This window comes from Canis aureus, chromosome 34 (assembly GCF_053574225.1).
Source record: "Canis aureus isolate CA01 chromosome 34, VMU_Caureus_v.1.0, whole genome shotgun sequence".
Taxonomy (NCBI): Eukaryota; Metazoa; Chordata; class Mammalia; order Carnivora; family Canidae; genus Canis; species Canis aureus.
Window position 1 is genome coordinate 14084814 of NC_135644.1, and position 24648 is coordinate 14109461.

Consider the following 24648-nt stretch of genomic DNA (forward strand, 5'->3'; position numbering starts at 1 on the left):
TTCCTACCCATCTCCAATTTCACCGAAGCCTTGCACAATTCTAAACATTTCCATTTCACTTCAAAATACCTTTGTTCTCAAGGGACAGTTCTACACTGCCAGCTGGGGGGTGGGGTGGGGGGGGACAGGTCATCATCTGATAGATGTCTCAGTGGGAAATGGACCCAGGAAGCACTGCTTACTCTCCTTAGCAAATAGGACTTCAAACTCCTACTGCTGTCAAGTGGTCCGTTCACACCAGGAACCATCCCACACCTCTGGCTGTGATTCACCTCAATGAGGATCCTCTAATTTTGGATTATGTTGCTTCAGCAGGACCACAGAACACTGTGACCACTTGATCAACAGCAGTAGGTCCTGAAGAGAAAGGCCCCTAACTCTGCAAAGGCAAGAGGTTATTTGGCTCAGGAGACCTACAGTTAAGTGCCATCCAACCCTTATGGGTGTGAAATGTTCATCATTTTGTACACTTCTCCCTATACCCACACTTAACATAACGTCAGTACAAATCAATGTCCTTTATAAAATTCAGAAACTATAGTGACACTGGTATCACCAAACAAAGCAAACATAGACCTTGGAGAAATAGGCATTACTCTGTGCTCTGTTTATTCTTCATATCACTAACCAATGTGCCCCTTTCACATGATTCCAAAGTTTATTTTTAGTTCTGTACTTCCAGGCTTAGGAAGTATATCTTGTTAAAACATTTTCTTATGGGATCCCTGGGTGGCGCAGCGGTTTAGCACCTGCCTTTGGCCCAGGGCGCGATCCTGGAGACCCGGGATTGAGCCCCACATCGGGCTCCCGGTGCATGGAGCCTGCTTCTCCCTCTGCCTGTGTCTCTGCCTCTCTCTCTCTCTGTGACTATCATAAATAAAAAAAAAATAAAAAATGAAAAAATAAAAAAACATTTTCTTATACTGTATCTGAGGTGGCTCTTCAAGAAAAGTAATTTTTGGATTGTGTGACATGCAAAATACATGTAGCTGGTTAGCAAACATGTAAGCAAACATGGCTCCGTGTCACTTGCCTTTGCCTTCTGCAGTTGCTTTAGTGATACTTTCCCCATTCCCCCTACTTCAGAACAGCCTTCTTTGCTATTTCATTGGTTTTAGGAGTCTTAAAAGTTTTCCAGAGTCTTTCTGCCAATTTGGGATTAGGTGAGGTGATAGCAGTATCCAACACTGGAATCCAGCATGTGAGTCAGAGAGAGAGAGAGAGAGAGATATGGGGAGGGTCTGGGACAACACTGTGGCCTGCAAAAGCAAGCAGTCTTTCTACAAGCTCACCAACTGTGGAATAAACAGATTTGGAACTGTCTTGCTTTGTTTACCCAAACAGAAATGCCAGACAACAGCAGATTAGACGGTGATCATTCCACCCTGTTATTAGGCTACCAGGGACCAACACTGGTGAAGAGCCAATCTACCTGTCCCAGTTCAGGGCTAATTAACAATTAATTAGCCTCTTGATTTAGTTCCAAGGGATCACTGTTTCCAATTCCAAGTGCTGGTTTAACAAAAATCTGCTAGACCACACTACTTCCACACTCCGTGCATCTTCAACCTTAGGCAGCTTCGCTGTGAACAATCAGACCCAGCTTTGTACAACTAGACCTACCTACCATACACTAACACCAAAGGACCGGGAAAATAAATCATCACCAACCCTGCCCTGCGTGTAGCGCAAATTACCCAGTCTCCAAGGGATGAGGGTAGGAGGATACTTCCAAAGTCATAAAGGTCTGATAAGAAATGGAAACCAGGAAATTGATATTCCTCATTAACTCCACCCTGTAACCTCACAATCTACCCTCCTGGGTATCCTGTGTACAAAGTCACTGCCCACTCAGCACCTCACCTGCCCTGAAACCCAACTGGTATTCCTCTACTGCTTGGCAGCAGTAGGCTACAAGGCATGGTTCCTTGGAGATGTACCTTCCAACCATGGTCACTATAGAATGGAAGGGAAGATGTACACTTAACCATGATCAGAATCAAACCCAAAAAGAGAAACTATATGCTGTTCAGTCCAGGAAGCAGGGAAGATGTGGACTGAGAACCAACTTGCCCAAAGACACACCGTGACTACATCAGCTCTTAAAGCATTGGTTTGGCATTTATTTCACAAACACAAAAAGTGCTTACTCTTGGTCAGGACTAGTCTAAGATATACTTATCCTCTCTTTACAGTTGTGCAGAGAGCCTAGAAAGTTTAGATTTTGTGATTGGAAGTAAGAAATACATATATTTGGTCTTGTGCCACTGTTCTGGCACAGAGCTCCTAAAACCCTTGGAATTTATTGAGATGAAAACAATTTAGGTGCCTTTTGTTATGCTAATGAGGTCTGTTAGGACACTTTAATGATGGGGGCTGACTGCCGAGAGAGAACCCACTGCTGATTGAAGATTGGGGACTTCTAGTCCCACCCACCCCCATCCTCACCCCACCCCCAGCAAGAAAAGAGGCTGGAGGTTGAGGTCAATCACCAATGGCCAATGACAATCGTTCGTGCCTCTGTAATGAAGCCTCCTTAAAAACCTGAAAGGATAGAGTTTGGAGAACTTCTGGGTTGAACATGTAAAGATTTAGGAAAGGTGGCACAGCTGGAGAGGCCATAGAAGCTCAGTGTCCTCTCCCCATCCTCGCCCTGTGCACCCCTTCCATCTGGCTGTTCCTGAGTTGTACCTTTTTATAACAAGCCAGTAATCTAGCAAGCAAAAACTTTCTCTGAGTTCTGTGAGTCACTCTAGCAAATTAATTGAACCCAAGGGAGGGGGCGGGGGGATGCAATCCATCACAAGCACAAGGGACAACCTGGACTTGCAACTGGCATCTGAAGTGAGAGAGAGTCCTGTAGGACTGACTATAAGGTTTGATGCTATCTCCAGGTAGACAGCGTCACAACTGGGTACTGGAAGGTATGCAACTGGTGGTATGTGGGAAAAACCCTTATACACTGGAACTGGGTGTAGAATTAATAGATGTTCTGCACAATGTCATGGCTAATAAGTGGCAGAGCAGAATCTGATTGAGCGGACTCTAAACTCTAGCTGGGATCTACACTTTACTTCTAGAGTCTGCTCTTATCCACTACATTATGCTACCTTCATGTGAAAAAGGAGAACTCATCTGGCTCAAACCCAGAAAACTTTAAGAAACAGATTCTTGGATCTCATCTATGGAAACTGGTGCAGCAGACCTGGGCTGAGCCTAGAAGTATATACAAATATATATATATTTTTATAAGGCAATTCCCCAAGTTACCCTGATAACCAAGCAAGTTGAAGAATCCCCAAGGTTCCTTGTAGATATAAAGTTATTTGATTTTCAAGTTGCATCCAAACTCAGAAGGGTAAGAAACAGGGGGGCTGGCCCTGCCCCTGGTGCCCATTACAGCAGGGCTGGGTCTTAACTCCTTTCCCAAGAACTCTGGTTCTGACACAAGGCCCAACCAGATCACTATTCCACAGCTCTCACTGGAGGAGGCCAGCAGCTTCCCAAGACTCCCCTAGAGTTACACATATTCAGGATTCCCTTGCTAGCTTTGAACTAAAGCTTTAGCAATCAATTCCCAAGTACACTCACATGCTTACTCCCATTTAACCCCTACACGCCCTTGTCGAGTGCTTTTAGGATCTTGTTCTACAGCTATCCTCTCCATCTAGTCTCATTCTAACTACCAACAAATCCTGAGCACCCACTGCAGGGCAGGGCAACCTGTATCCCTAAGGTTAAGCTCTCAAGTTCCCCTTTAAGCAAAAACTCAAGCATAATTTAAAATCACCCATGAAAAATCCCTTAGCTGGGGAGGTGAGTGCTCAAGAACTCAAAAACCAAGAACTAACATCTTGGGTGTCTATTTGGATTATGCCTTTAGTTTCCCTTCCCCTCAGGGCAGCAGAGCCCAGGGGCTACTATGAGCAGGGAATGGCAAAGGCTTAAGGCAAAGAATTTCTTTCTCCCTGTACCCTGAGCTGAAAGAGTTGATTTTACAAGTTAAATTGAGTGTATGATAGGACTCTGTTGTATTTGCAAGGCATAAGCTAGGTGCTATCAGGCAAAGAAATGAACCTAAAACCCCTGCCCTCATGTAACCTATATAACCCAGTTGGAAGATATTGGCTCATCCTCTCAAAATGGTAGATGACAGTTAAACATGAAATCATCAGAACTGTCAAACATGTGATACTAAGTGCTACAGACATCCAAAGGAAGAAGAAATTGCTATAGTGTAGGCTGGGCTCAAAAGGCTTTCATGGGGAAATTTAAACTGGCTCTGGAGAAACTGGTTCTCAGTCAGCCCATCTTAAGAACGAACATAATCAGTGTTCCACACAAAACACACCCGGTCATCTAAGCATACAATAGTATTTTCTACTATATCTCTACTCTCCCTCTTGACAGTGCCAAATAATTCATTGGCCAACCCTGTCCTCGGTAATATAAGCCAAGGTCCTAGGATAACCATGTGCCATAGTTTGAGTTCTACTTGGTTACTTACCAAAGCTTAAACTAAATCTTAATATTACTGTTATGTTAAAAGTGCTACACAACCAAGAAAAGCATGAGAATTGCTTCCTTACAATGATGGAAAATCTTACATGAGCATTTAACCTGACTTTCCTGACAAATTAGAAGTTTGAGTACTCTGATCCGTTTCTTCAAACCCTAAGTCAGTACTTGGATGGTCTCACGTCAGCCTGTGTTAAAATTAAGCTGGTCTATTTCTCTTTCTCATGGAGTCCTGAGATCTCCTTTAAATCTCCCTGCCCATTCTGGTGCTTTCTCCACTCTCAGGACTCAAGGTGACCGAGCACCAGTCCCTGGATGCTGGCCCTGGGCCACATGGCACTCTGAATGAATGCAAGGAAGCAAGTGCCTAGGTACACATCTTGGATGTGGCTCTGATCCCTGGCTGGCTCCACTCACCCCTCATTGGACTTTTTCAGAAGGGGAGGGAGGAGGGAGTAAGACTCAAAGAAAGAAGGACCCAGAAGCTAATCCAAGGCCAGCTGGAATAAGGGTCAACTGGAAGAGAGTCCAGGCAGAGATATTTAAACAGGCCTGATTTACATGGGAAGCAGTCTAATAAATCAACATAACACAGTACATTTCCAAAATGCAGATGCTGGCCAATTTCTCCAAGACTGAAGGACATTTCTAACTTTTCCTTTAGGAGATGGCATGAGCACAAGTCAGAAATACCAAGTTCAAATCCAGATTCTATTAAGACTCTGCTGAAGCACTTGTGAGACTTCAGGCATTTCCTAACTTTCAGCTTGTTTCCTCAACTATAAAAGCAGCCAGTCCACAGAGATGACTTTTATGACTAGATAACTAGTTAATGATTTTAAAGGCAGGAGCATCACAAGTCTGAGAAAAGTCAAAAGCAAATATCAGAGTCAGAATAGAAGGGACAATGGTTGGGGAGGGCGCCTGGGTGTCTCAGTCGGTTTAGAGTCTAACTCCATTTCCTCTCATGATCTCAGGGTTGTGGGATCCAGCTTGTCAGGTTCTGTGCTCAGCGTGGAGTCTGCTTGTCCCTCTCCCTCTGCTCTTCTCCCTGCGTGTGCACCCTCGCGCTCTCTCCCCCTCAAATAAATAAATCTTAAAAAAGAAGAAGGGACAATGGGCCTGGAGAGCCTCTAGAAGACGATGATCAGAAAGTTCCCTAATAAGATAATGGACTAGGGTAAAAAACCCAGAATTGCTCTCTAAGAATATCTTACAGATTTCTTCCTTCTAGGTTCTGTTCTGCCTAATAGTCAAACACAGATTCAGCTCCTTCCAGAACATCTGAGTGATGATACATAGAATGGACATACCCACAGACATCATTCCACACGGTCTACCTGGCAGGGCTGGTAACTCAACCTTGACCTAAATGAAATGAAAGATCCCAAGGGGCACAGACCCTGACCTCTGTAACTCAGAAAATGATCTCATCATCATTTGGAGTCTCAACTTCCTTAATGCACAGTCTAAAAACCTGAGTGAAGTTTTACAGTCTCTAGTTCAGTTTTACAGTCCCCAAAGTTTTAGGAACACCCAACTCGTTCTAAGGCTCTCAGATACATTATTCTGTCATAAAATCTTAACTAGAGTTCAAAATGGTATTTAAATACTTAAATAGCATTGTAGAAAACGTAACCGGTGAAAACCTATGGCAGTTCCTATAATAGTGCACTCATCTGATATTCCCACACATCTTTACTTCTCCTGCCTCAATAAAGTCCCTTGTTCAGCAAATTTACTTTATCAGTCCAATTAAGGCCAATTAAAGTTAAATTGCTTTGAACATGGGTTTCATAAATGTGACTAAGAATTTAAATTATCAATTACCCCACCTACAACAAACTTTGGCTTTGCTCTTTGGCAGTCAGAATCGGAATGGATAACACCTGTCCAGTAGCTGGCACACAGTAGGAATTCAATTAGTGCTTCCCAATTCATCACCATTAATAGCCACCATTTAGTCAGCAAATACCCATGCTCGGCAGGAAGTAAGCATTGTGCATACGGTCTCTTAACTCCTCACAACTTTACTAAGCAGTAATATCTCCATTTTACAGATAAGGAAACTAAGGCTTAAAATAAATTAACAGCTGCTACATGGACCAGAAGGATCAGGTCTCTTGCTCTCAGCAGGGCCTACTGAACTTTTCCATAGAGTGCAGAGTTGAGGACACTGGACCAGAAGTTGTGAGACTCTCAACCTCACTGACTGTTACTTACACCCACGTTAGTTACAGACAACGGTGACAACTGATGTGATCGCGGCCTGTATGCACTGGCTCTCCTGGGAGGACCAAGGCTGCTCCTGAAGCTGGAACTTTACCAAAAGAAGGGAACGGGACAGAATTTGACATACCCCACAGCCTCCTACAAGGTGGTTCCTGCCACACTCTAAGCTCTAGGGAAAGATACACTCCCGGGTGTGATCGGCCACTCCCCTCTGTCAGCCTCCTAAGCAGAGCATTTCTAGAAGGAGGCAGACTCTACTGACAGGCTTATTCTTACCCACAGGAGGACTTGCAGCAGCTCTAAGAGCAGTAACAGGTTTTAGCAAGTATGCTGCTTAGTGACAGGTTCCTGGCTAAAATCACATTTTGCAAGTCTCCATCCCAAAGATATTTTCTTGCCCCAATACATCCCCTTCACAATGCTGGCTTGAACAACTATTCCAAGGAAGCCATCGCACCCCGTAGGCGTCAGGGGCAAGGGACCATCAAGCAGAACGTATTCCCTCTCCCGGCCCACATCATCGCTGCACTAACCAGTTCAAACTCTCCAGATGGGTGGATGCACATTTACACACTCCTAAGTGTTCAGACACTAAACATCATCCATTAGCTGAGGTAACAGAAACCACCTTTCATTTCAGATTTATAGCTTAACAATTATTTCTACCGAGAGAAGGCAGAGGATAAGCAGCTGGCCAGCCCTGCAGACCACCAGCCCGCAGCCTCCCCACCCCCCACCCGTTTCTTTGCTTCACTAGCAGGTGTTATCAGAAAAACCTGACGTTAGGATTCACCAATTTCAAAATTCTTAGTTGCAGAAATCAAGAGGGTTGTTTTTTTTTTTTTTCTTTCCCCCAGCTCTAAAGTCCCACTGGCCCCCCATAAACACAAAGTCCTCTCTTTAGGTGGCTGCACTTTGCTTTCTCCGGTCTGTTGGTCCTGGAAGGACCTCGGTTCAACTCAAAGCCTCAGGGGAGGAGGGCACTCCTCGGAGTTTATTTTTCAGTAGCACAGATCAAGAATGAAGGCCCACAGCGATCAAGGCGGACTAAGCTCCCAAACCCCTCTCCAGCCTAAATAGTTTGATCATGTGGGAACCAAACACTGTCTAAAGAAAGAAAAAGAGAGGCTAAGCTATGCCAGTCTCCACTTTCTCCCGGGAGGAGCGCCGCTACACTAGGGGAGGGGGAGGGGGTTGTCTTCCAAACTATGTTTGCAAAGCCCGGGCCCAGACCGGATATTTTTTTGCTTTAACCCCTGGGCTCGGGCCTGCAAAACGCAGAGGCCCGAAGGGTCTTCGGGCACCGCCGGGCGCTCCGGGGCCTTGGCGGGGGGCGGGGGGCGGGGCGGGGGGGGCGGGGACCCGCTCCGAGGGTCTTGTTTTTGCAGCTGATCTAGTCGTGCGAACAGGTGCTTGGTCAATTCCATCTTTTGAAAACGGGGTGTTGGGGAGGAATGAAGAGCAGCTCCCGCAGGAGCGCCCGCCGTGCGCGGAAACCCACGCAGGGCAGGATGCAAAGTGGCTGTGCAACTTCTGCGGGGCGCGCGGTGTCGCGGGGGCCGGGGCAGGCCCGGGTCTTCTCCACCGCGGTCCCAGGCAGCCCCCGCCCCGGACACACGCGGGAAGCTCAGCCGAGCGTGCCACCTGCCGGGGTCCCGGCAAACGTGCCCGCGGGGAAGGACCGCCGGGAAGCACTTTGTTTAAAAGAGAAGCAGCAAAAAGAAAAAAAAAGTAAACTCTCCCGGGGCCGAGGGCAGTCCCGCCGGGCAGCGGGGCCGCGGTCCGCGGGGCTCGGGTTTCCAGGGCCGAATCGGGGGCGGCGCGGCGGCGGGCGGGGCTGCTGGCGGGGCTCCCCGGGGCGCGGGGCGCGGATCCGGGCGGGGCGGGGCGGGGCGGGGATCCGGGCGGGGATCCGGGCGGGAACGCGGCGCGCCCGGGTCGCTGCTGGCGCGGGCCGGCGCCCGGGGGGGAGGCGGGAACTTACAGCCGCCGGTCCTCGGGCTGCAGCTGCCGGTGCATGGCGAGCGAGAAGCCGAAGAGGCTCCCGGGCTCCCCGGCTTTCCGGATCACATGGTCCTCGCGGGTGTCCAGGTTGAAGGCGGCGCCGAGCCGGGGCAGGAGCCCCGCCGACAGGTAGAGCAGCCACAGCCGCCCCGCGGCCGCCATGGGCCGGCGCCGCGGAGGGGAGCGGAGGGGAGCGGAGCGGAGGGGAGCGGGCGGGAGCCGCGGCGCCCTGCGCTCGGGCCGGGTTCGAGGCCGCCGCCGCCGCCGCCGCCGCCGCCGCCGCCGCCTCCGCCTGGGGCTCCTCGGGCCACCGCGCCGGCCCCACCCCCGGGACGAGTCGCGCTGCCGCCGGCCGCTCCCCCTCGCGGGCAGCTCCCGGCCGCTCCGCTCAATGAGCCCGTTGTTCTCTGGAGACTCGCCGGCGTTTTATCAAGTGACGAGGCCGCCGGCCCCGCCCCGGCCCTGCCCTCCGCTCCCTCCCCGCCGCCGCCCGCCGCCCGCCGCCCGCCTCCCGCCGCCGCCCGCAGCGCACCTTCCCGGCCCGCCGCGTCCCCGCCGCCCACCTGGCCCCGCAGCGGCCGCGGGAGCCCCGGGCCGGAGGGGGGGGGGGCTCCGCCAACGAGGCCCCGGGCGGGGGGGCTGCAGGCGCGGTCCAGCCCCCGGGCCGCAGCCGTCCACGCCGACCCCGGGCGCACGATGCAGGCAGCGGAGCGCGGCTGTGACCCCGGCCCGCGGAACGCTCCGGTGCGGGGGCTCTTCTCCTCGCACGTCAGAGAACAAGCCCAGCCCTGACCCCGAGCACCCAGGATGTGCCCGGCGGCGAGGAGAGCTCCGGGCGGGAGTCACACGGGGCGCGGCAGTTCAAAACTTGGTTTCTGGGTGCAACGAAGCTCAGGAGCAGCTCCTCGACTGTAAAGGATATGGGGGATTAAGAGGGTTCCGGGCACCTGGTGGCTCAGCGGTTGAGCATCTGCCGTCAGCCCAGGGCGTGATCCTGGGGTCCTGGGATCGAGTCCCGCGTCGGCTCCCTGCATGGGGCCTGCTTCTCCCTCTGCCTGGGTCTCTGCCTCTCTGTGTCTCTCATGAATAAATAAAATATTTTTTAAAAAAAAGTTGATACCTATGGGCTCGGGGGCCCTTCTTTCCTGCCCCCAGATTCGCAGGACTAGATCCTGGCCAGGAGGCAGCTCAGAGCTCTGTGTGGGTGGTCTAAAGCCTCCTGCCTCCAGAGCATGGGGTGTGGCCTCCAGTGAGGTCAGTGAGGTGTTGACCTCTGGGGTAACTATTGGCAAGAGTTCTTGGGCAGGGGAGAGAGAATTCAGGGGTACTGTGAGATTTCGGTGACAAAAAATTTACATTTTTCATTTCACTAAGCCTCTAACATTTAGCATTTCCTTCCATTATGAATGTAGGCAACACAACACAGTGGCAGTAGGGTAAGGACCTATGACTTATTCTCCAGTAGAAACCACAGGGTTTTTTTTACATCACATCATAGATGTTACAATACCTTCGATTACAGTGGTTATTAGGTAGACCCTCTGCTAGATCTTGTTATGCAATAGGTTAATTAAAAAGTAAAAAAAAAAAAAAGTATATATAGGGGATCCCTGGGTGGCTCAGCAGTTTAGCACCTGCCTTGGGCCCAGGGTGTGATCCTGGAGTCCTGGGATCGAGTGTCCCACATCCGGCTCCCTGCATGGAACCCACTTCTCCCTCTGCCTGTCTCTGCCTCTCTCTCTCCCTCTGTGTGTGTCTATCATGAATAAATAAATCTTAAAAAAAAAAAAAATAGGGATACCTGGGTGGCGCAGCGGTTTGGCACCTGCCTTTGGCCCAGGGCGTGATCCTGGAGACCCGGGATCGAGTCCCACGTCGGGGTCCCAGTGCATGGAGCCTGCTTCTCCTTCTGCCTGTGTCTCTGCCTCTCTCTCTGTGTGACTATCATAAATAAATAAAAATTTAAAAATAAATAAATAAAAATAAAAAATAAAAAAGTAAAAAGTACACATACTGCTACAATACAAATTGTTTTTTACATTTTAACTGTATTTCAAGATAATTGGTTTCCTTTGTAATCCCACGTATTTTATGCTTTTAAAAACCTTGTTCTGAAAAGAGATTCATGGTCTTTGGCACCCTGACAAAAGGGTCCCATGGCATTAAAAAAGCTTAAGAAGTGCCTGTCTGTAGGCTCCCGGAATGCCTTGAGGAGCCTGCCTTGCAATCTGATATCCCTGCATTGGAAACAGAAGCAGAGGGCACCGGGTGGCTCAGTTGGTTGAGCATCTGCCTTTGGCTCAGGTCATGGTCTCAGGGTCCCCGGATCGAGTCCCAGGGGGAAGGCTGCTTCTCCCTCTCCAGCCTGCCGCTCTCCATGTTTGTGCTTGCTCTCTCTCTCTCTGTCAAATAAATAAAATCTTTTAAAAAACAGAAACAGAGTACAGTCCCAGGGAAGACCTGGAGTTCTGTGTGTGCATGTGGTGTAGGGATAGGGATGCCCTTCACCTAAAGGAATATTTGTACCAAGGGAGCAGCCTACACTGCACAAAACTGCTGCCTAAGCCTCATCAAGGGTCCTCGGGTGGAACAGCTGCCAGAGCAAGTCCCTCAGCATAGGAGGGGCATGTCCCACTCCTCTGCCGGTCAATAACTCCACTCAACTATAGTCAAAAGTGGGGTGCAGTGAGTTCAAAGTCAGTAGACAATGTTGGAGATCACAGTCTTTTAACAAATGCAAAATAATCTTGATAAGATTGTGAAACTAATCGAGTAAACCAAGAAACATCTGTATTATGATTTTTCAAGCAAGATATCCTTTTTTCTTCATGTTGAACACCTAGTATGGGCAGAGAAACAGGTCCAAGCTATTACAGTTAGATCACAGTGACCCTCACTGCAGGCTGGTACCCAGTGGGAGCCACTGACCTGGCTGTAATGGTTACTGAAATACTTCTAAACTGGTTGATAAAAGCTCTGTCCTGAGCTCCCCAGGTTCAACTTCCCCCACCGTGGCCACTTTCCTAGGACTCACCAGCTTCCCCACAATACAGCAACTAGAGGTTTAAGCTTTTGTGCTGCTAGGTTGGGTGTGCGGGTGTCATAGCAGCTGTTCATGATACTGAATATCACTCCTCTCCTCCAAGGGTTATTCTCTGCACCATTTGCTGCTCCCTTCCCCAGATCCCTTTAATAGATGACATTTGAATAACCAGTTACGTCCTTGATCCCAAATATTGATTGTGCTCAAACTGACATTTTAAATAATGTTAAATTTAAAATAGCAACTAAGTACAGAGTGCTGCTGAATTCAACGATGCTTGTTTGGGAAAAGGAAAGGATAAAGAAAACTAAGGATGAGAGACTTGTTCCGGAGTGTCTTGAGTTCCCATCACAGATGGAAAACCTTCAACCACACTCCTACCTTTCACCTATCTCCTGCCTAGGATGCCAAACATACTTGAAGTGGAATAAAACTCAGACTCTTAACAAGAATCTCTTTGAAGACTGTCAGCTTTTCCTGATTAACTGTAATAATCACGTTTTGTGAATCAGTTGTCATTGCCATGGAAATAGGTCAGGCTAACAGAAGAGAGAAGTACCTTGCGGACGGGAGATGTAGAGGTCTTTCGGGATCTGCTGAAGATATTGTCCATTTCTGGGGAGAAGAAATGAAAGAAGCAAGAAACCTAAAAATTATGAAGTAGAGACCTGGGGAGGGAGGTGCATAGTTTTAATGCAAAAAATAAATCTGAGATAAGAAGACACTTGTCTGGAGGCAAATGGAGAGAGTTAACTTCATGATAAAGGCATGCTGACCACATAGGGCATGGCATGTGTGTGTATGTGTGTGCACATTGCAAGAAGGGCTCTACAAATCCAGTTATGACAAAATCGTGTCATGTTCCCAAAAAGGCTGATTAGAAGACAGACAGGAATGCCTAAGAATATGAATATAAAATCACAGTAGATACTTCTACAAACAAAATTTTAAAGATTTTTATTTACTTATGATAGACATAGAGAGAGAGAGAGAGAGGCGGAGACACAGGAGGAGGGAGAAGCAGGCTTCATGCAGGGAGCCCGACGTGGGACTCGATCCCGGGACTCCAGGATCGCGCCCTGGGCCAAAGGCAGGCGCTAAACCACTGAGCCACCCAGAGATCCCCTACAAACAAAATTTTAAATAAAAAGTCAGTGAAGTCTTTGAATAGATATTTGCTCAGGTGAGAGCTTTTGAAGTATATTTTACCAATACACTTTTCAAAAAAAATTATTTGTTCTATATCCTGCCTTTGGTAGGGGAGCTTTCAAGTAATTTTAAACTATTGGTCACCTGTGGAGAAGTCGGAGAAACCCATGTCATGCCTGAAATATTTTCCATTTCCTGGGACCTACTGTAATCATTTTGCTATCAGGTTCTCTGTTGTACTGACTTCATCATCACCAACAGCAGAGAATATCCTATTTGTGGCTTTTGAGGCAGCATAGAAACTAGCTATTGAAAATTTCTCCTTATTCTCATTTTGTGGTTGCATTATCCTGACAGTTTTGCATGTTTCCTGGAGCACATGGTCCGTGGAACCCAAGACCCTTGCTTCAAATTCTCTCTCTGTTCTAGCATGGTCAGATGACCTTAAACCATGTAATCTCTCTATGCCTCAGTTTCCCTAGCTAGGAAGTAGGGATAATGATAGCATCAACCCCCAAAGAATTGCTTTACCTTAAGGATCAATAAAGTTGGCTAGAATCAGGAGAATTCAAATTGCCAGCTATACCTTAGTTTAAAACCCAGATATATTTTATTTATTTTTCTGGTTTCATTGAAAGATAATTGACATATAGCATTGTATAAATTTAAGGCATATAATGATTAGATACATACATATATATAGTAAATTCCACATGAGATGAAATTACGTGGTATTTGTCTTTCTCTGACTTCTTTCACTTGGCATTGTACCCTCTAGATCCTTCCGTGTTGTTGTAAATGGCAAGATTTCATTCTTTTTTGTAGTTAAGTAATATTCCATTGTGTGTATATGCCACATCTTCTTTAGCCATTCATCTATTTTTTTTAAAAGATTTTGTTTTATTTATTCATGAGAGACACACAGAGAGAGGCAGAGACATAGGCAGAGAGAGAAGCAGGCTCCATGCAGGGAGCCTGATGTGGGACTCGATCCCGAGACTCTGGGATCATGCGCTGGGCTGAAGCTGGGCGCTAAACCACTGAGCCACCCAGGGATGTCCATAGCCATTCATCTATTGATGGACACTTGGCTTGCTTCCATACCTTAACTATCGGAAACAATCCTGCAGTAAACATAGGAGTGTATATATCTTTTTGAATTAGCAATTTCATTTTCTTGGGTAAATACCCAGTAGTGGAATTACATATGGTAATTCTATTTTTAATAGAATATAATAATTTCTTAAATAATTTTTAATTTAAATTTTTTTTAATGATTTAATTTTTTGAGGAAGCTCCATACTGTTTTCCACAGTGGCTGCACCAATTTGAATTCCCACCAACAGTGCAAGAGTGTTCCTTTTTCCCCACATCCTCTCCAACACTTGTTGTTTCTTGTGTTTTTGGTATTAGCCATTCTGACAGGTGTGAGGTGATATTGTGGATTTGACTTGCATTACCCTGATGATGAGTGATGTTGAGCATCTTTTCATATGTCTGTTGGCCATCTGTATGTCTTCTTTGGAGAAATGTCTATTCATGCCTCTGGTCCATTTTTAACTGGATTACTTGGCTTTTTTGGTGTTGAGTTGTAGAAGTTCTTTCTATAGTTTGAATATTAACCCTTTATTGTATATATCATTTGCAAATGTATTCTTACATTTGGTAGGTTGTCTTTTGTTTTGTTGATGGCTTCCTTCACTGTGTAAAAGCTTTTGTGTTGATATAGTCCCAATAACTTAATTTTCCTTTTGTTTCCCTTGCCTGAGGAGACATATCGAGAAAAATGTCAGAGATTACTGCCGATGCTCTCTTCTAGGAATTTTATGGTTTCAGGTCTTCCATTTAGATCTTGAATCCATTTTGAGTTTTTTTCTGTGTATGATATATGAAAGTGGTCCAGTTTCATTCTTTTGTAGCTGTGCAGTTTTCCCAACACCACTTGTTGAAGAGACTATCATTTACCATTGCATATTCTTGCCTCCTTTATCAAAGAATTAATTGACCATATAACTGTGGGTTTATTTCTTTTTTTTTTTGTAGGTTTATTTCTGAGCTTCATATTCTTTCCATTGATCTTTGGGTCTATTTTTGTGCCGGTACCATACTGTTTTGATTACTGCTGGTTGGAGTAGATCTTGAAATCTGGGATTGTGATACTTCCAGTTTTGTTCTTTTTCAAGATTGCTTTGACTGTTCAGGGTCTTTTGTCGTTCCATACAAAGTTTAGGATTATTTGTTCTGGTTCTGTGAAAAATGCTGTTGGTATTCTAATAGAGATTGTTACCTCTATAGATTGCTTTGGGTAGTATGGACTTTTTAACAATATTTGTTCTTCCAGTCCATGAGCATGGAATATCTTTCCATGTGTTTGTGTCATCTTCAATTTCTTTCATCAGTGTCTTATATGGTTTTCAGAGTATAGGTCTTTCACCTCTTTGGTTAAGTTTATTCCTAGGTATTTTATTATTTTTGGTGCAATCGTAAATGGGACTGTTTTCTTAATTTCTCTTTCTGCTATTTCATTAGTAGTGTATAGAAATGCAATGGATTTCTGTATTTTAATTTTTTGTATATTGAAAGGCCACACTTGGAGGAGATACTTTTTAAATTGACTTCTTTAAGGAAAAAATTTCTTGCTTCCTGTAAAAAGCGTCAGTGAAAAGAAAAGAAAAAGAAAAAAAAAAAAAAAAAACAAGCTGATTCTGAGTTAGACCAGTGATCTCTGGAGTGCATCCATTCAGGTCAAGGTAAGGACTCAAAGGAGGCAGCTTAGCCTCACCCACTTCCCAACTGAGGGGCTGGACAAGTTCCTCTACTTCTCTAGGACTCAATTTTCCAATCCATAAAATGGTCAGAATTCTGATCTCACCAGGTTATTATACAGATTAAATGAATTATATACATGAAGTATACAGCACAGTGTCTTCTATTAAGTATGTAGCAAACAACATGGTAGCGATGAAAACGAAGGAGGAGAAAATACACTAGAAAATAATACAAGAGCTGGTTCAGGTAATGCACTTTAAATACAGGGAGAGAGAACATGTGATGTCATTTGTACCCCACATTCACTTCATGTAAATGGTCAGGATAAACTATTCCTTCCCATTAGAGATCGGCAAACAGTCCCTGTCATGGCAGTTTCTCAGTGCCTGACATTGAGGTGGAAGCAAGTTGGTAGTTGACACTGGCTCTAGGTGGCTTGCATCTCTTGCAGTGTTCACAGGGACAACAACTGGCCGCAAACTGGACACCATAAGCTGGAAAGAGAAAAACAGCTCAGAGGACTTGCCAGCTAGGAGGCCTGGTGGGAGAATAAGATGAAAGTTGAAGGACGTTCCCAAACACATTCTTATCTTCCTCTTTTCACAATCTGTTCAACCAGCGGGAGAGTTACTGCAAGGGTTATCCAAAACGACGGCCAACTTACAAATCATTGTTACTGTGTTTGAAGCTTTAGCTCATCTACTACATCCTGCTCACTGAAAATAAGTTGGCAGGGTAGTTAGCGGAACATGCAACTTAGAAAAATTGGACCCTGAACTTCAAATTTTTTTCAAGATTTTTGAATGTGGAAAGCAAGCCATTTGCATGCAAATAACAGTACCCACTATTTAACAAGACACTTGAAGGCAAGGTAATAAATTCTGCCCTGTGAACATACCACCATATAGAACAAAAAACAAAGAAAGCAGGAAAAGAATGCAGAAATTTGGACCACCTAATCACTGAGAATGTTCCTGAAACAATGCCTTTGCTGTTCCAGATCGCAGGATTAAAAGTGAGGGGTCAAACAGTTCTGCATTATACAACGTATTTCTGGGCATTCCTGGTGAAAAAGGAGAAAAATGGGCCTGGTGACACTTATATCACATTTCATTTTGAAAAATCATCAAACATCAAAAAAAAATCATCATAAGTACATTTTCAAAAGGCAAAAGACATTGTCCAAATTCTGTATCCGGAGACATCAAAGCGGAGACCTTTTATAAGAGAGAATTTCAGGGTCTCTGATCAAATTAAGACTCAGGATATCGCAACTTCTGATTTGGTAACCAAGACCACACCTTCTTAGGATTCTTCAGCTTTGGCCCACCAACGCCAATTTCCTGCCCCCCAAACCAGGAACTGTAGCAGTTCACCGAGAGTGAGCTTGATGGAAGGTTCTCTGGCAGGAAAACACCACCAGGAACACTGTATCAGCTAGGCTGGGCTGTTCAGACATAAACACATTTGCATGTTCTTCCTGCCTACAGAAGGGTGGAAAGCCTCAAAAGCTAACCAGGGGGATTCCTGCCAGGGTGGACTTTTTCAGCCTTGGACCCTACCAGCAAATAGAGGCTCCACCCCAATGCTCCAGAAATTCACTTTCCCGGAGTAACCGACCCATCCCCAGTTGCTATGGGTTACAGAAAAGTTTGGGTAAATGCCACATTGGTTGAAAAGAAGGTAACAGAGTATGGGAGACAGTCAGCTCTTTGATTTTGAAGGGCTATTAGAATTTCCCAATTTACACTCTGTAAATAACCAAAATACATTTATTTCTCTGAGACTTTCTTCATGTGCTGACTCCAGTCATCTAGCAATGGCTATCGTGGTTATAAATAACTTCAATCTGTATTTTTTTAAATAATTCAATTGCAGGAAGAATAGTTTTAGTGTTATGTGTATTTTTAAAATATATCCCAAAGTTGAAATCTTTTCAAGTGTTAATTAAAAGGAAATATATATATATATATATATATATATATATATATATTCTAGCCACTAACCACTTACAATAAATATTCAAAGAGGAGAGGAGCACTGAGTAGACACCGTGACCGTCGGCCCACGCACTCCCTTCTCAGACTCCCTCAACACTCTGCATACACCTCTCTCCCACTTCATACTGAGTGATACTGCGATTCATCTGCTTACAGAAAACTCTGCTACTAAACTTAGTTCCTTCAAAGAGGAGGCCGAGCTTTACTCATTCTTGTATCCGTGGTACCAATAACTAGGAACTAATTATTCATGGAAACTACTAAAAAAATGACTGGTTATAATACCTACGGTTTTCACTTTTATGCCAGTACGCTTCTTTGAAGTTTAGGGGTTTTGTGTTTGGTTTTGTTGTTTGTTTGTTTGTTTGTTTTTTAAAGAAAATATGTCACCCTTGTATTACATGCTTAAAATAGAGCATACCCAAGAGTGTATACTTTATTGAAAGGGCATATACCCCCCTCCTTACCCAGATTCCTCTAAAAATCAGTAATTTTCATAGAAATGTAAAACCCCTGCGTCAGGTCAGCCAGTTAACAAGGTCTGGACTCAAGGTCTCTGATGCTCTAATCCCACCAACAATTCAAAGGCAGGAAAATAAATGAAAGTGTACTGCAGAATCTGGAGTAGAAATTCTTAGCAAAGGATTCTGGGGAGGCTGGGCGGAGCTTGAAGAGTGGAGCATGAAGGCTGAAAATCCAGAAGTCCTTTGAACTAAGAAAGCAGCAGGGTCCTTGGAGGGCTAGATCTCCTACATTGGAAAATATATTTGCTTCACTCTTTGATCTGCTGTCCCCAAGTCCTCACAATGCTGCCAGCATCACTGTGCCTCATCCTTTTTTTTTTTTTTTTTTTTTAAAGATTTTTTATTTATTCATGAGAGAAACAGAGAGAGAGGCAGAGACATAGGCAGAGGGAGAGGGAGAAGCAGGCTCCACACAGGGAGCCTGATGTGGGATTTGATCCTGGGACTCCAGGATCATGCCCTGGGCTGAAGGTGGTGCTAAACCACTGAGCCACCCAGGCTGCCCTGCCTCATCCTTTAGTCACCAAATAAACAGAAGACATGGTGACAAATGGGAAGTCACCATGAAGTGGGGAGGGTTCAGGTGATAAGCTTCCCTAACCTCCCCCCGGCTCCACCACCCAATCCAACCAACAGTGTATACCTGAGGCAGTCTGCACACACCCTGCCCTCTCCCCCTTCCAGCTGTATATGCCTAACTGGGAGGAATCTCCATGCCAGCTAGGCCTTCTCAGGAAAAGATTTCTGGGGGAAAGCATGCATTGAGGATACAAAGCAGACCCAGCTGAGGCTCATGAGCTTGAAGCAATACTACTGATGTGATGTTTTTATTGCAATGAAAATCAAAAGACTGGAGAAAATAGGCTTCTGTTTGCACCTGCAAGGATGATATGCTGTGGTTCAGAACCACAACTATAGTTTAGATGGAAATCTGGAGACACAGTTAGTGGGTGAGACAGCATAGTCATAGCAAGAAAAAAAAAAAAGACAAAGCATGAGGTAAACAGTGGGAAAAGGCATCCAATGTGTGAGTCCCAGAGTTTCATCCTTACGGACTAAATTGTTTTATATAAACATCCATTTTCCCTGGGATTTATTCAAGGTTAATAGTAAAACTGTCAGCCAAGAGTTACCTATTTGGAACCTATGCAATTACTCTCAATCATATATTCCATTTAATGGATCTCTCGATTGTTACTAAATATTAATCCCTCAGTGCATACCAGGGTTTACTAAATAGTACTAAACACTCAGTGCATGCTCTGTGTATACATAAGGGTTTCTTGAGTTTTCTTCCATATTTTTTTCATATCATTGGGTAAGAGATTTGAGAAATGAGTTACAATATTGGATTCTTTTTTAGGGTTCTAAGGTCACAAGAAAATGTTTGAGGAAGACTCAAGATGGCCATGGATTTTTTAATTTTCCTCTCCTTGAGAGGTGGGGTCTAACTCCTTCACCCTTGAATCTGAACTGGCCTTAGAGATTTTCTTGACTAATAAAAATTAGCAGATGTGATCTTCTGGGACTTTCCAGGCTGATGCATAAACAGCCTTATAGCCCATTTCTGGGACTCTTGGAACACTCCTTCTTGTACTCTAAGCTGCCAGGTAAGAAGTTCGACTTCTATAGCGGAGCAACCATGAGACCACGTGGAGAGGACATGGTCCAGCCTTCAGCTGTCCATGGCAAAGTGCCAGGTATGGGACTAAAGCTATCTCAGACCCTATAAACCTGCCCAGTCACCAGCTGAATACTACCAAGTAATCCCTGCTGAGACCATGTGGAGCAAAAGCAGCACCCAGCCAATCTCTGCCTGGATTCCAGACCCACAGAACTGTAAGATATTAATAAAGTGGCTATTGTTTTAAGCCACTAAGTTTTAGGGTAGTTTATGTCAAACAATAGCTAGCCAAAACAGATGTAGTATAAAGTCCCCATGTGGGACTCCTCTGATGGTGGTCATCAACTTCTATTCAGCTGACTCCTCCTCTGCCAATCTTTCTCAGGGGGAGCAAGTCCACAGTGGTAGGCCATGGTTGGCAAAACTATTGGGTGATGCTCTCAGAGAAATGAGATCACTTATACTTGCTGAAAGGTAACTAGATAGAGTTTTGAGGGTGATGATTTCATGGCTCCATGACTAATTCTTAATCACTCAATAATAGGTCCAAAGCATGTACAAATAGGGTAGGCTTTGTACAGTTTCTCCCAGCGTCTAGCATGGACTATAGGGAAAAACAAAAAGCAGCTCTGTCTGGCATTGTGCAGTTGGTAATAGCTTCCACTGGTCCACATGGGGCTCCCTGACCCAGTTTTACCTACAAGAGTCTTTTATCATCCCTAGTTCCCAGTAGTGTTATATATATATATATATATATCCATTATAGATTATATATATATCCATTATAGATTATATATATATATCCATTATTAGTACATATTCTGAAATGGCACTGCAGAGGCTGAATCCCAAAGTGTCATTCCAACACGAGCATAAGAATCCCGGCATAAGGGAGGCGGTCTAAAAGCTTAGAAGATCTCCCACCAATGTCTCTCAGCCTCCCTCTTCATTAAAGGCCTTATCCCCCCTCTCCAGCTCCAGTTTCATTTTGTAAAAAGGTTCACTGCCTTATGTGCCATGAGCAGACAAGCTTATCGAATGAACTGTAAATCTAATCAGTTTGGCACAGGGGTTTCATGGGAGCCATGTAAACAATAGCTGGAGTTGTGTTAAGCTTCACTGACTCCAACTGATTCCCAGTTTGGTTCATTTGTGCAGAACAGTTGGAGATACAAAGCCAAGCCCATTAATTTCCAGAGAGCAGAGAAACGAGCTGTCAGTCCCCGGGAGGCTTTCAATCCACACTCTAACTACAAGATTTTATTTAAGGCATAAGGTGTGTCTTCGTGTTACTCAATTTCTTTCCATTTCCTCAATATTCCGTATTTCTTAGGAAATCCCGGCAATTCTTGTTGAAATTGGAATCCTGCGGAGAAATGAGCAGAGAATGTCTCCAAGTTCCCACGGCCCCGCATAAAAGTGATCAAAGTGTGGTCCTGAGTCCCCACCCGAGACTGCTTCTTAACATGCTTGTACCCCAGGTTACCTCCGGAAAAAAAGACTGAATCAGCCTCCGCAGCTAGTTCAGTTCTATTTCTCATTCCTCTACTTCTAGGGCAACACATTCGTGTTTTTCATGTGAATTACACCCTCAAGATTGTAAAGTTTAGTAGTCACAAGGCTGAAGTCACACCACTTTTCAATCTCTTAAATAGCATATGCTTAGTTTCCAGATGGAAAAATGAATATTCACCACAGCTCCATGAGGAATACCAATTTCCCATCACTCCCTAGCATTGGGCGATGCAGTTATAATACTGTGCTAATTTAGGGCATTTTCTGGTCCTCCGAGCCTCATATTTACATACGAGCTGAAACTGCAAATGGAAATGAATGGAGATGATGATATTTGCTTTATCTCAATTTTTCTGTGAGAAGGAGAAAAGCACTTAAGCTTGAAATAAGCAGATGTGAAAACACTTCTCACTAATCAAAATGTTTACCACTAGGTTAGAAGAGGCTGCCTGTTTGGAGGCATAGAACCCGATATGTATACTTAGCAAGATAAGTGTATTTAGTGTGATAGAACCTTGGAGCAGAACTTTTGCAGCTTAGTCCAGATGACAACTAGCAATACCACATTTCTTTATCAGGCCTTTCACAGCTCATGAACTTGAATTCAAGAGTACCTCCTGCGTCTCTTTCACTACAGACTCACACCAACATATTGGGAGTTTCAAGTTACCATACCCAGAAGTAGCAGAGAGGAAAAAATGTCAAGAACAATGAAATGTCACTACAAGATTCAAAGAATTAGCTTTGTAAAAATATGTCATATTAAATTAAGGAAACTTTAATTGGAATAAAGAAAATTAGATATCTAATATTCTGGAAGACCATAAAAATTGTGCAACTGCCCTCAATTTGATCACAGGCAGTTTTAAACATTCATAACAACAGAAGACTTGTGAAATTATATATATGAAGGTGACAGGAGATTGCCAATGTGATTCTATAAAGCGCTTGGCATAACAAACCAGTCTAGAGATCCACTTGCATTTTCTTGAATAAGACCACAGTGGTTTAAAAATCACAGAATCCCACCTCAAACTAGCTTAAGCTATACAATTGGTATTCAACAAAGGTTAGGGAATTATCACAATAATAACTAAAATTTATGGGATTTATACCATGTGATAGGTAGTTCCTAACATTTTACATTGATGCATTCATTTAATCTTCACAATAACGAACATCAGAAATATTCTTAGCGATCCCATTTTATGCATGAGGAAACTGAGGAGTAGCAGGGTCACATAAGTCCCCCAAGTTATACAGATCAGAGGTGTCCAAGCCAGCTTTTGATCCTAGGCAGGCCAGCTCTAGACTGCCTGACTCCACCCCCAACTAATTTCTAGAATATGTGACTTTTTGAAGTTATCAATCAAGAAAAAGCATTACCTTTTGACTTTATTTTGGTATCAGTTGGGATCATGGCTTTCAGATTGAAATCACAAGGCAGTAGTGATCACTGCGACAGTGTCCACCTGTGATGTTCCGAAGAAAGTCTGATTGTGTTTATTCTTAGAATCTACCTCATTCAGGGGGCGCCTGGGTGGCTCAGTCAGTTGAGCACCCTACTCTTGATTTCGGCTCAGGTTGTGATCGTGAGGTCGTGAGATGGAGCCCTGCATCACACTCAGCAGGGAGTCTGCTTGAGATTCTCTCTCCCTCTGCTCACTCCCTCCCTCTCTCTCAAATAAATAAATCTTTGTAAAAAAAAAAAATCTCATTCAATATCAGTATTTATTTGGTAGACAAAAAGAGAATGTATTTCCCCAATGTTTATGTGCTAATGACTTTAGTGAAATTGTTAATAACCTGGAAGACAATAGAAATTCAAACTAACTCTCAGAAAATGGGGAAAATAATTCTATAAAAACTATTCAATCACTTTAGATGCCCCAGAGATGTTTATTAATCACAGTGCCAAATCAGCCACTCCATGCTGCACGTGCTCTGATTGACCACCTCACGTGCCCAGCACAGGTGATGGGATGGGGGCAAACACCTGACCTGGAGGTATTGGACTGCCCTTGGGTCACAGTCTATCCAGAGACTGGAGTGGGCCTAGCAGATCCTCACTCTTGGGAGTTTGCTCTGGAAAACAGAGCGAACCAAGTGGCAACAGTAACTTAAGCTGAAAAGCTACGATGTAGGGAGAGGAAAGGAGAGGCCCTTGTGGCCTTGTGCACACAGGCAAGCCAAAGCTAGGAAGGGAGCAGAACAAGGTGGTCCACTGAGAGAGGAGAATGAAGCAATACAGAGTGAAGAGAAAGGAAGAGGGTGGGTGTCTACACAGATGAACATGAGAAATCAGAGTGTGCTGTGCCTGGTGCTGCTGCAGATTCTGGAGGTTCTCAGTTTCCACTGTGGTGCACAGGCACTCTTAGGAGCCCCGGTGGCCTGAGAACTCAGGCTTTGTTCCTTGCAAACAGAAAAATCTTACCTGAAAGTCAAATGAGTGAAAAGCGATTCACTTTTGGATAAAATCTCTCTACTCCAAAATAGGTTAGGGAACTACTGATACACAAAAAGAAAAAGAAAAAAAAAAAAAAAGACTTAAAATTAAGAATAATTTACCTAAGTGAAATCATGGTTTAAAAAAACAATACAACACTGACCTATATGAACAGGTCATATATATCATATAAAAAATGATTTTTTTTAAGAGGTAGGTTTTAGGGACACCTGGGTGGCTCAGTGGTTGAGCATCTGCCTTTGGCTCAGGGCTGATCCCGGGGTCCTGGGATTGAGTCCCACATCAGGCTCCTCATAGAGAGCCTGCTTCTCCCTCTGCCTATGTCTCTGCCTCTCTCTGTGTCTCTCATGAATAAATAAATAAAATCTTTTTTTAAAAAGAGAGGTTTAAAATAAAACTTTCTTCTCTCTTTTAACCAAATTTTACTTGGCACACAGTGTTATTTTTGCCACCCTTTAAAACAAAGAAAATATAAAGATACAGATCTCCTGGCAAGGGTTCCAAGAATAATTAAAATTACTACTGTATGACTTATAAGTGAAGCTGCAAGGAACTGGGGGCTCTTTGGTCTAGAGAGAATAAAGTTAAGGAGTGACTGGTTATTCAAAGATATGGAAGGTTTTTAATCACAATTATGTCTTGTATTCATAAAAGTAGGAATGAACAAGTGCTTCTGTCAGACAGGATGAGGAGTCCATACATAGGCTACAGAAGGCCAAGGACCGCCTAGTCCTGGAGAGATATTCAAGAAGAAATTTAGAAAACACACGCAAGTCTTGCATGGTTGACAAATAGTACTCAGT

The 24648-nt window shown here is 44.5% G+C and overlaps 1 protein-coding gene and 1 long non-coding RNA gene across 3 annotated transcripts in view; one reads left to right on the forward strand and one right to left on the reverse strand.

The window, feature by feature from the left end:
• ITGA6 (integrin subunit alpha 6) overlaps positions 1-8980 on the reverse strand; it is an 81680-nt gene extending 72700 nt beyond the window's left edge. For both annotated transcript variants that reach the window (XM_077883028.1, XM_077883029.1), the window contains exon 1: positions 8735-8980. In XM_077883028.1, the coding sequence (XP_077739154.1) occupies positions 8735-8916 (182 nt within the window). In that variant the 5' untranslated portion in view covers positions 8917-8980. The remainder of the gene's footprint in view (positions 1-8734) is intronic.
• Positions 8664-24648, forward strand: part of LOC144304502 (uncharacterized) — a 52834-nt gene continuing 36849 nt past the window's right edge. Inside the window, exon 1 of the long non-coding RNA XR_013371450.1 lies at positions 8664-8883. This is a non-coding gene — a long non-coding RNA (uncharacterized LOC144304502). The remainder of the gene's footprint in view (positions 8884-24648) is intronic.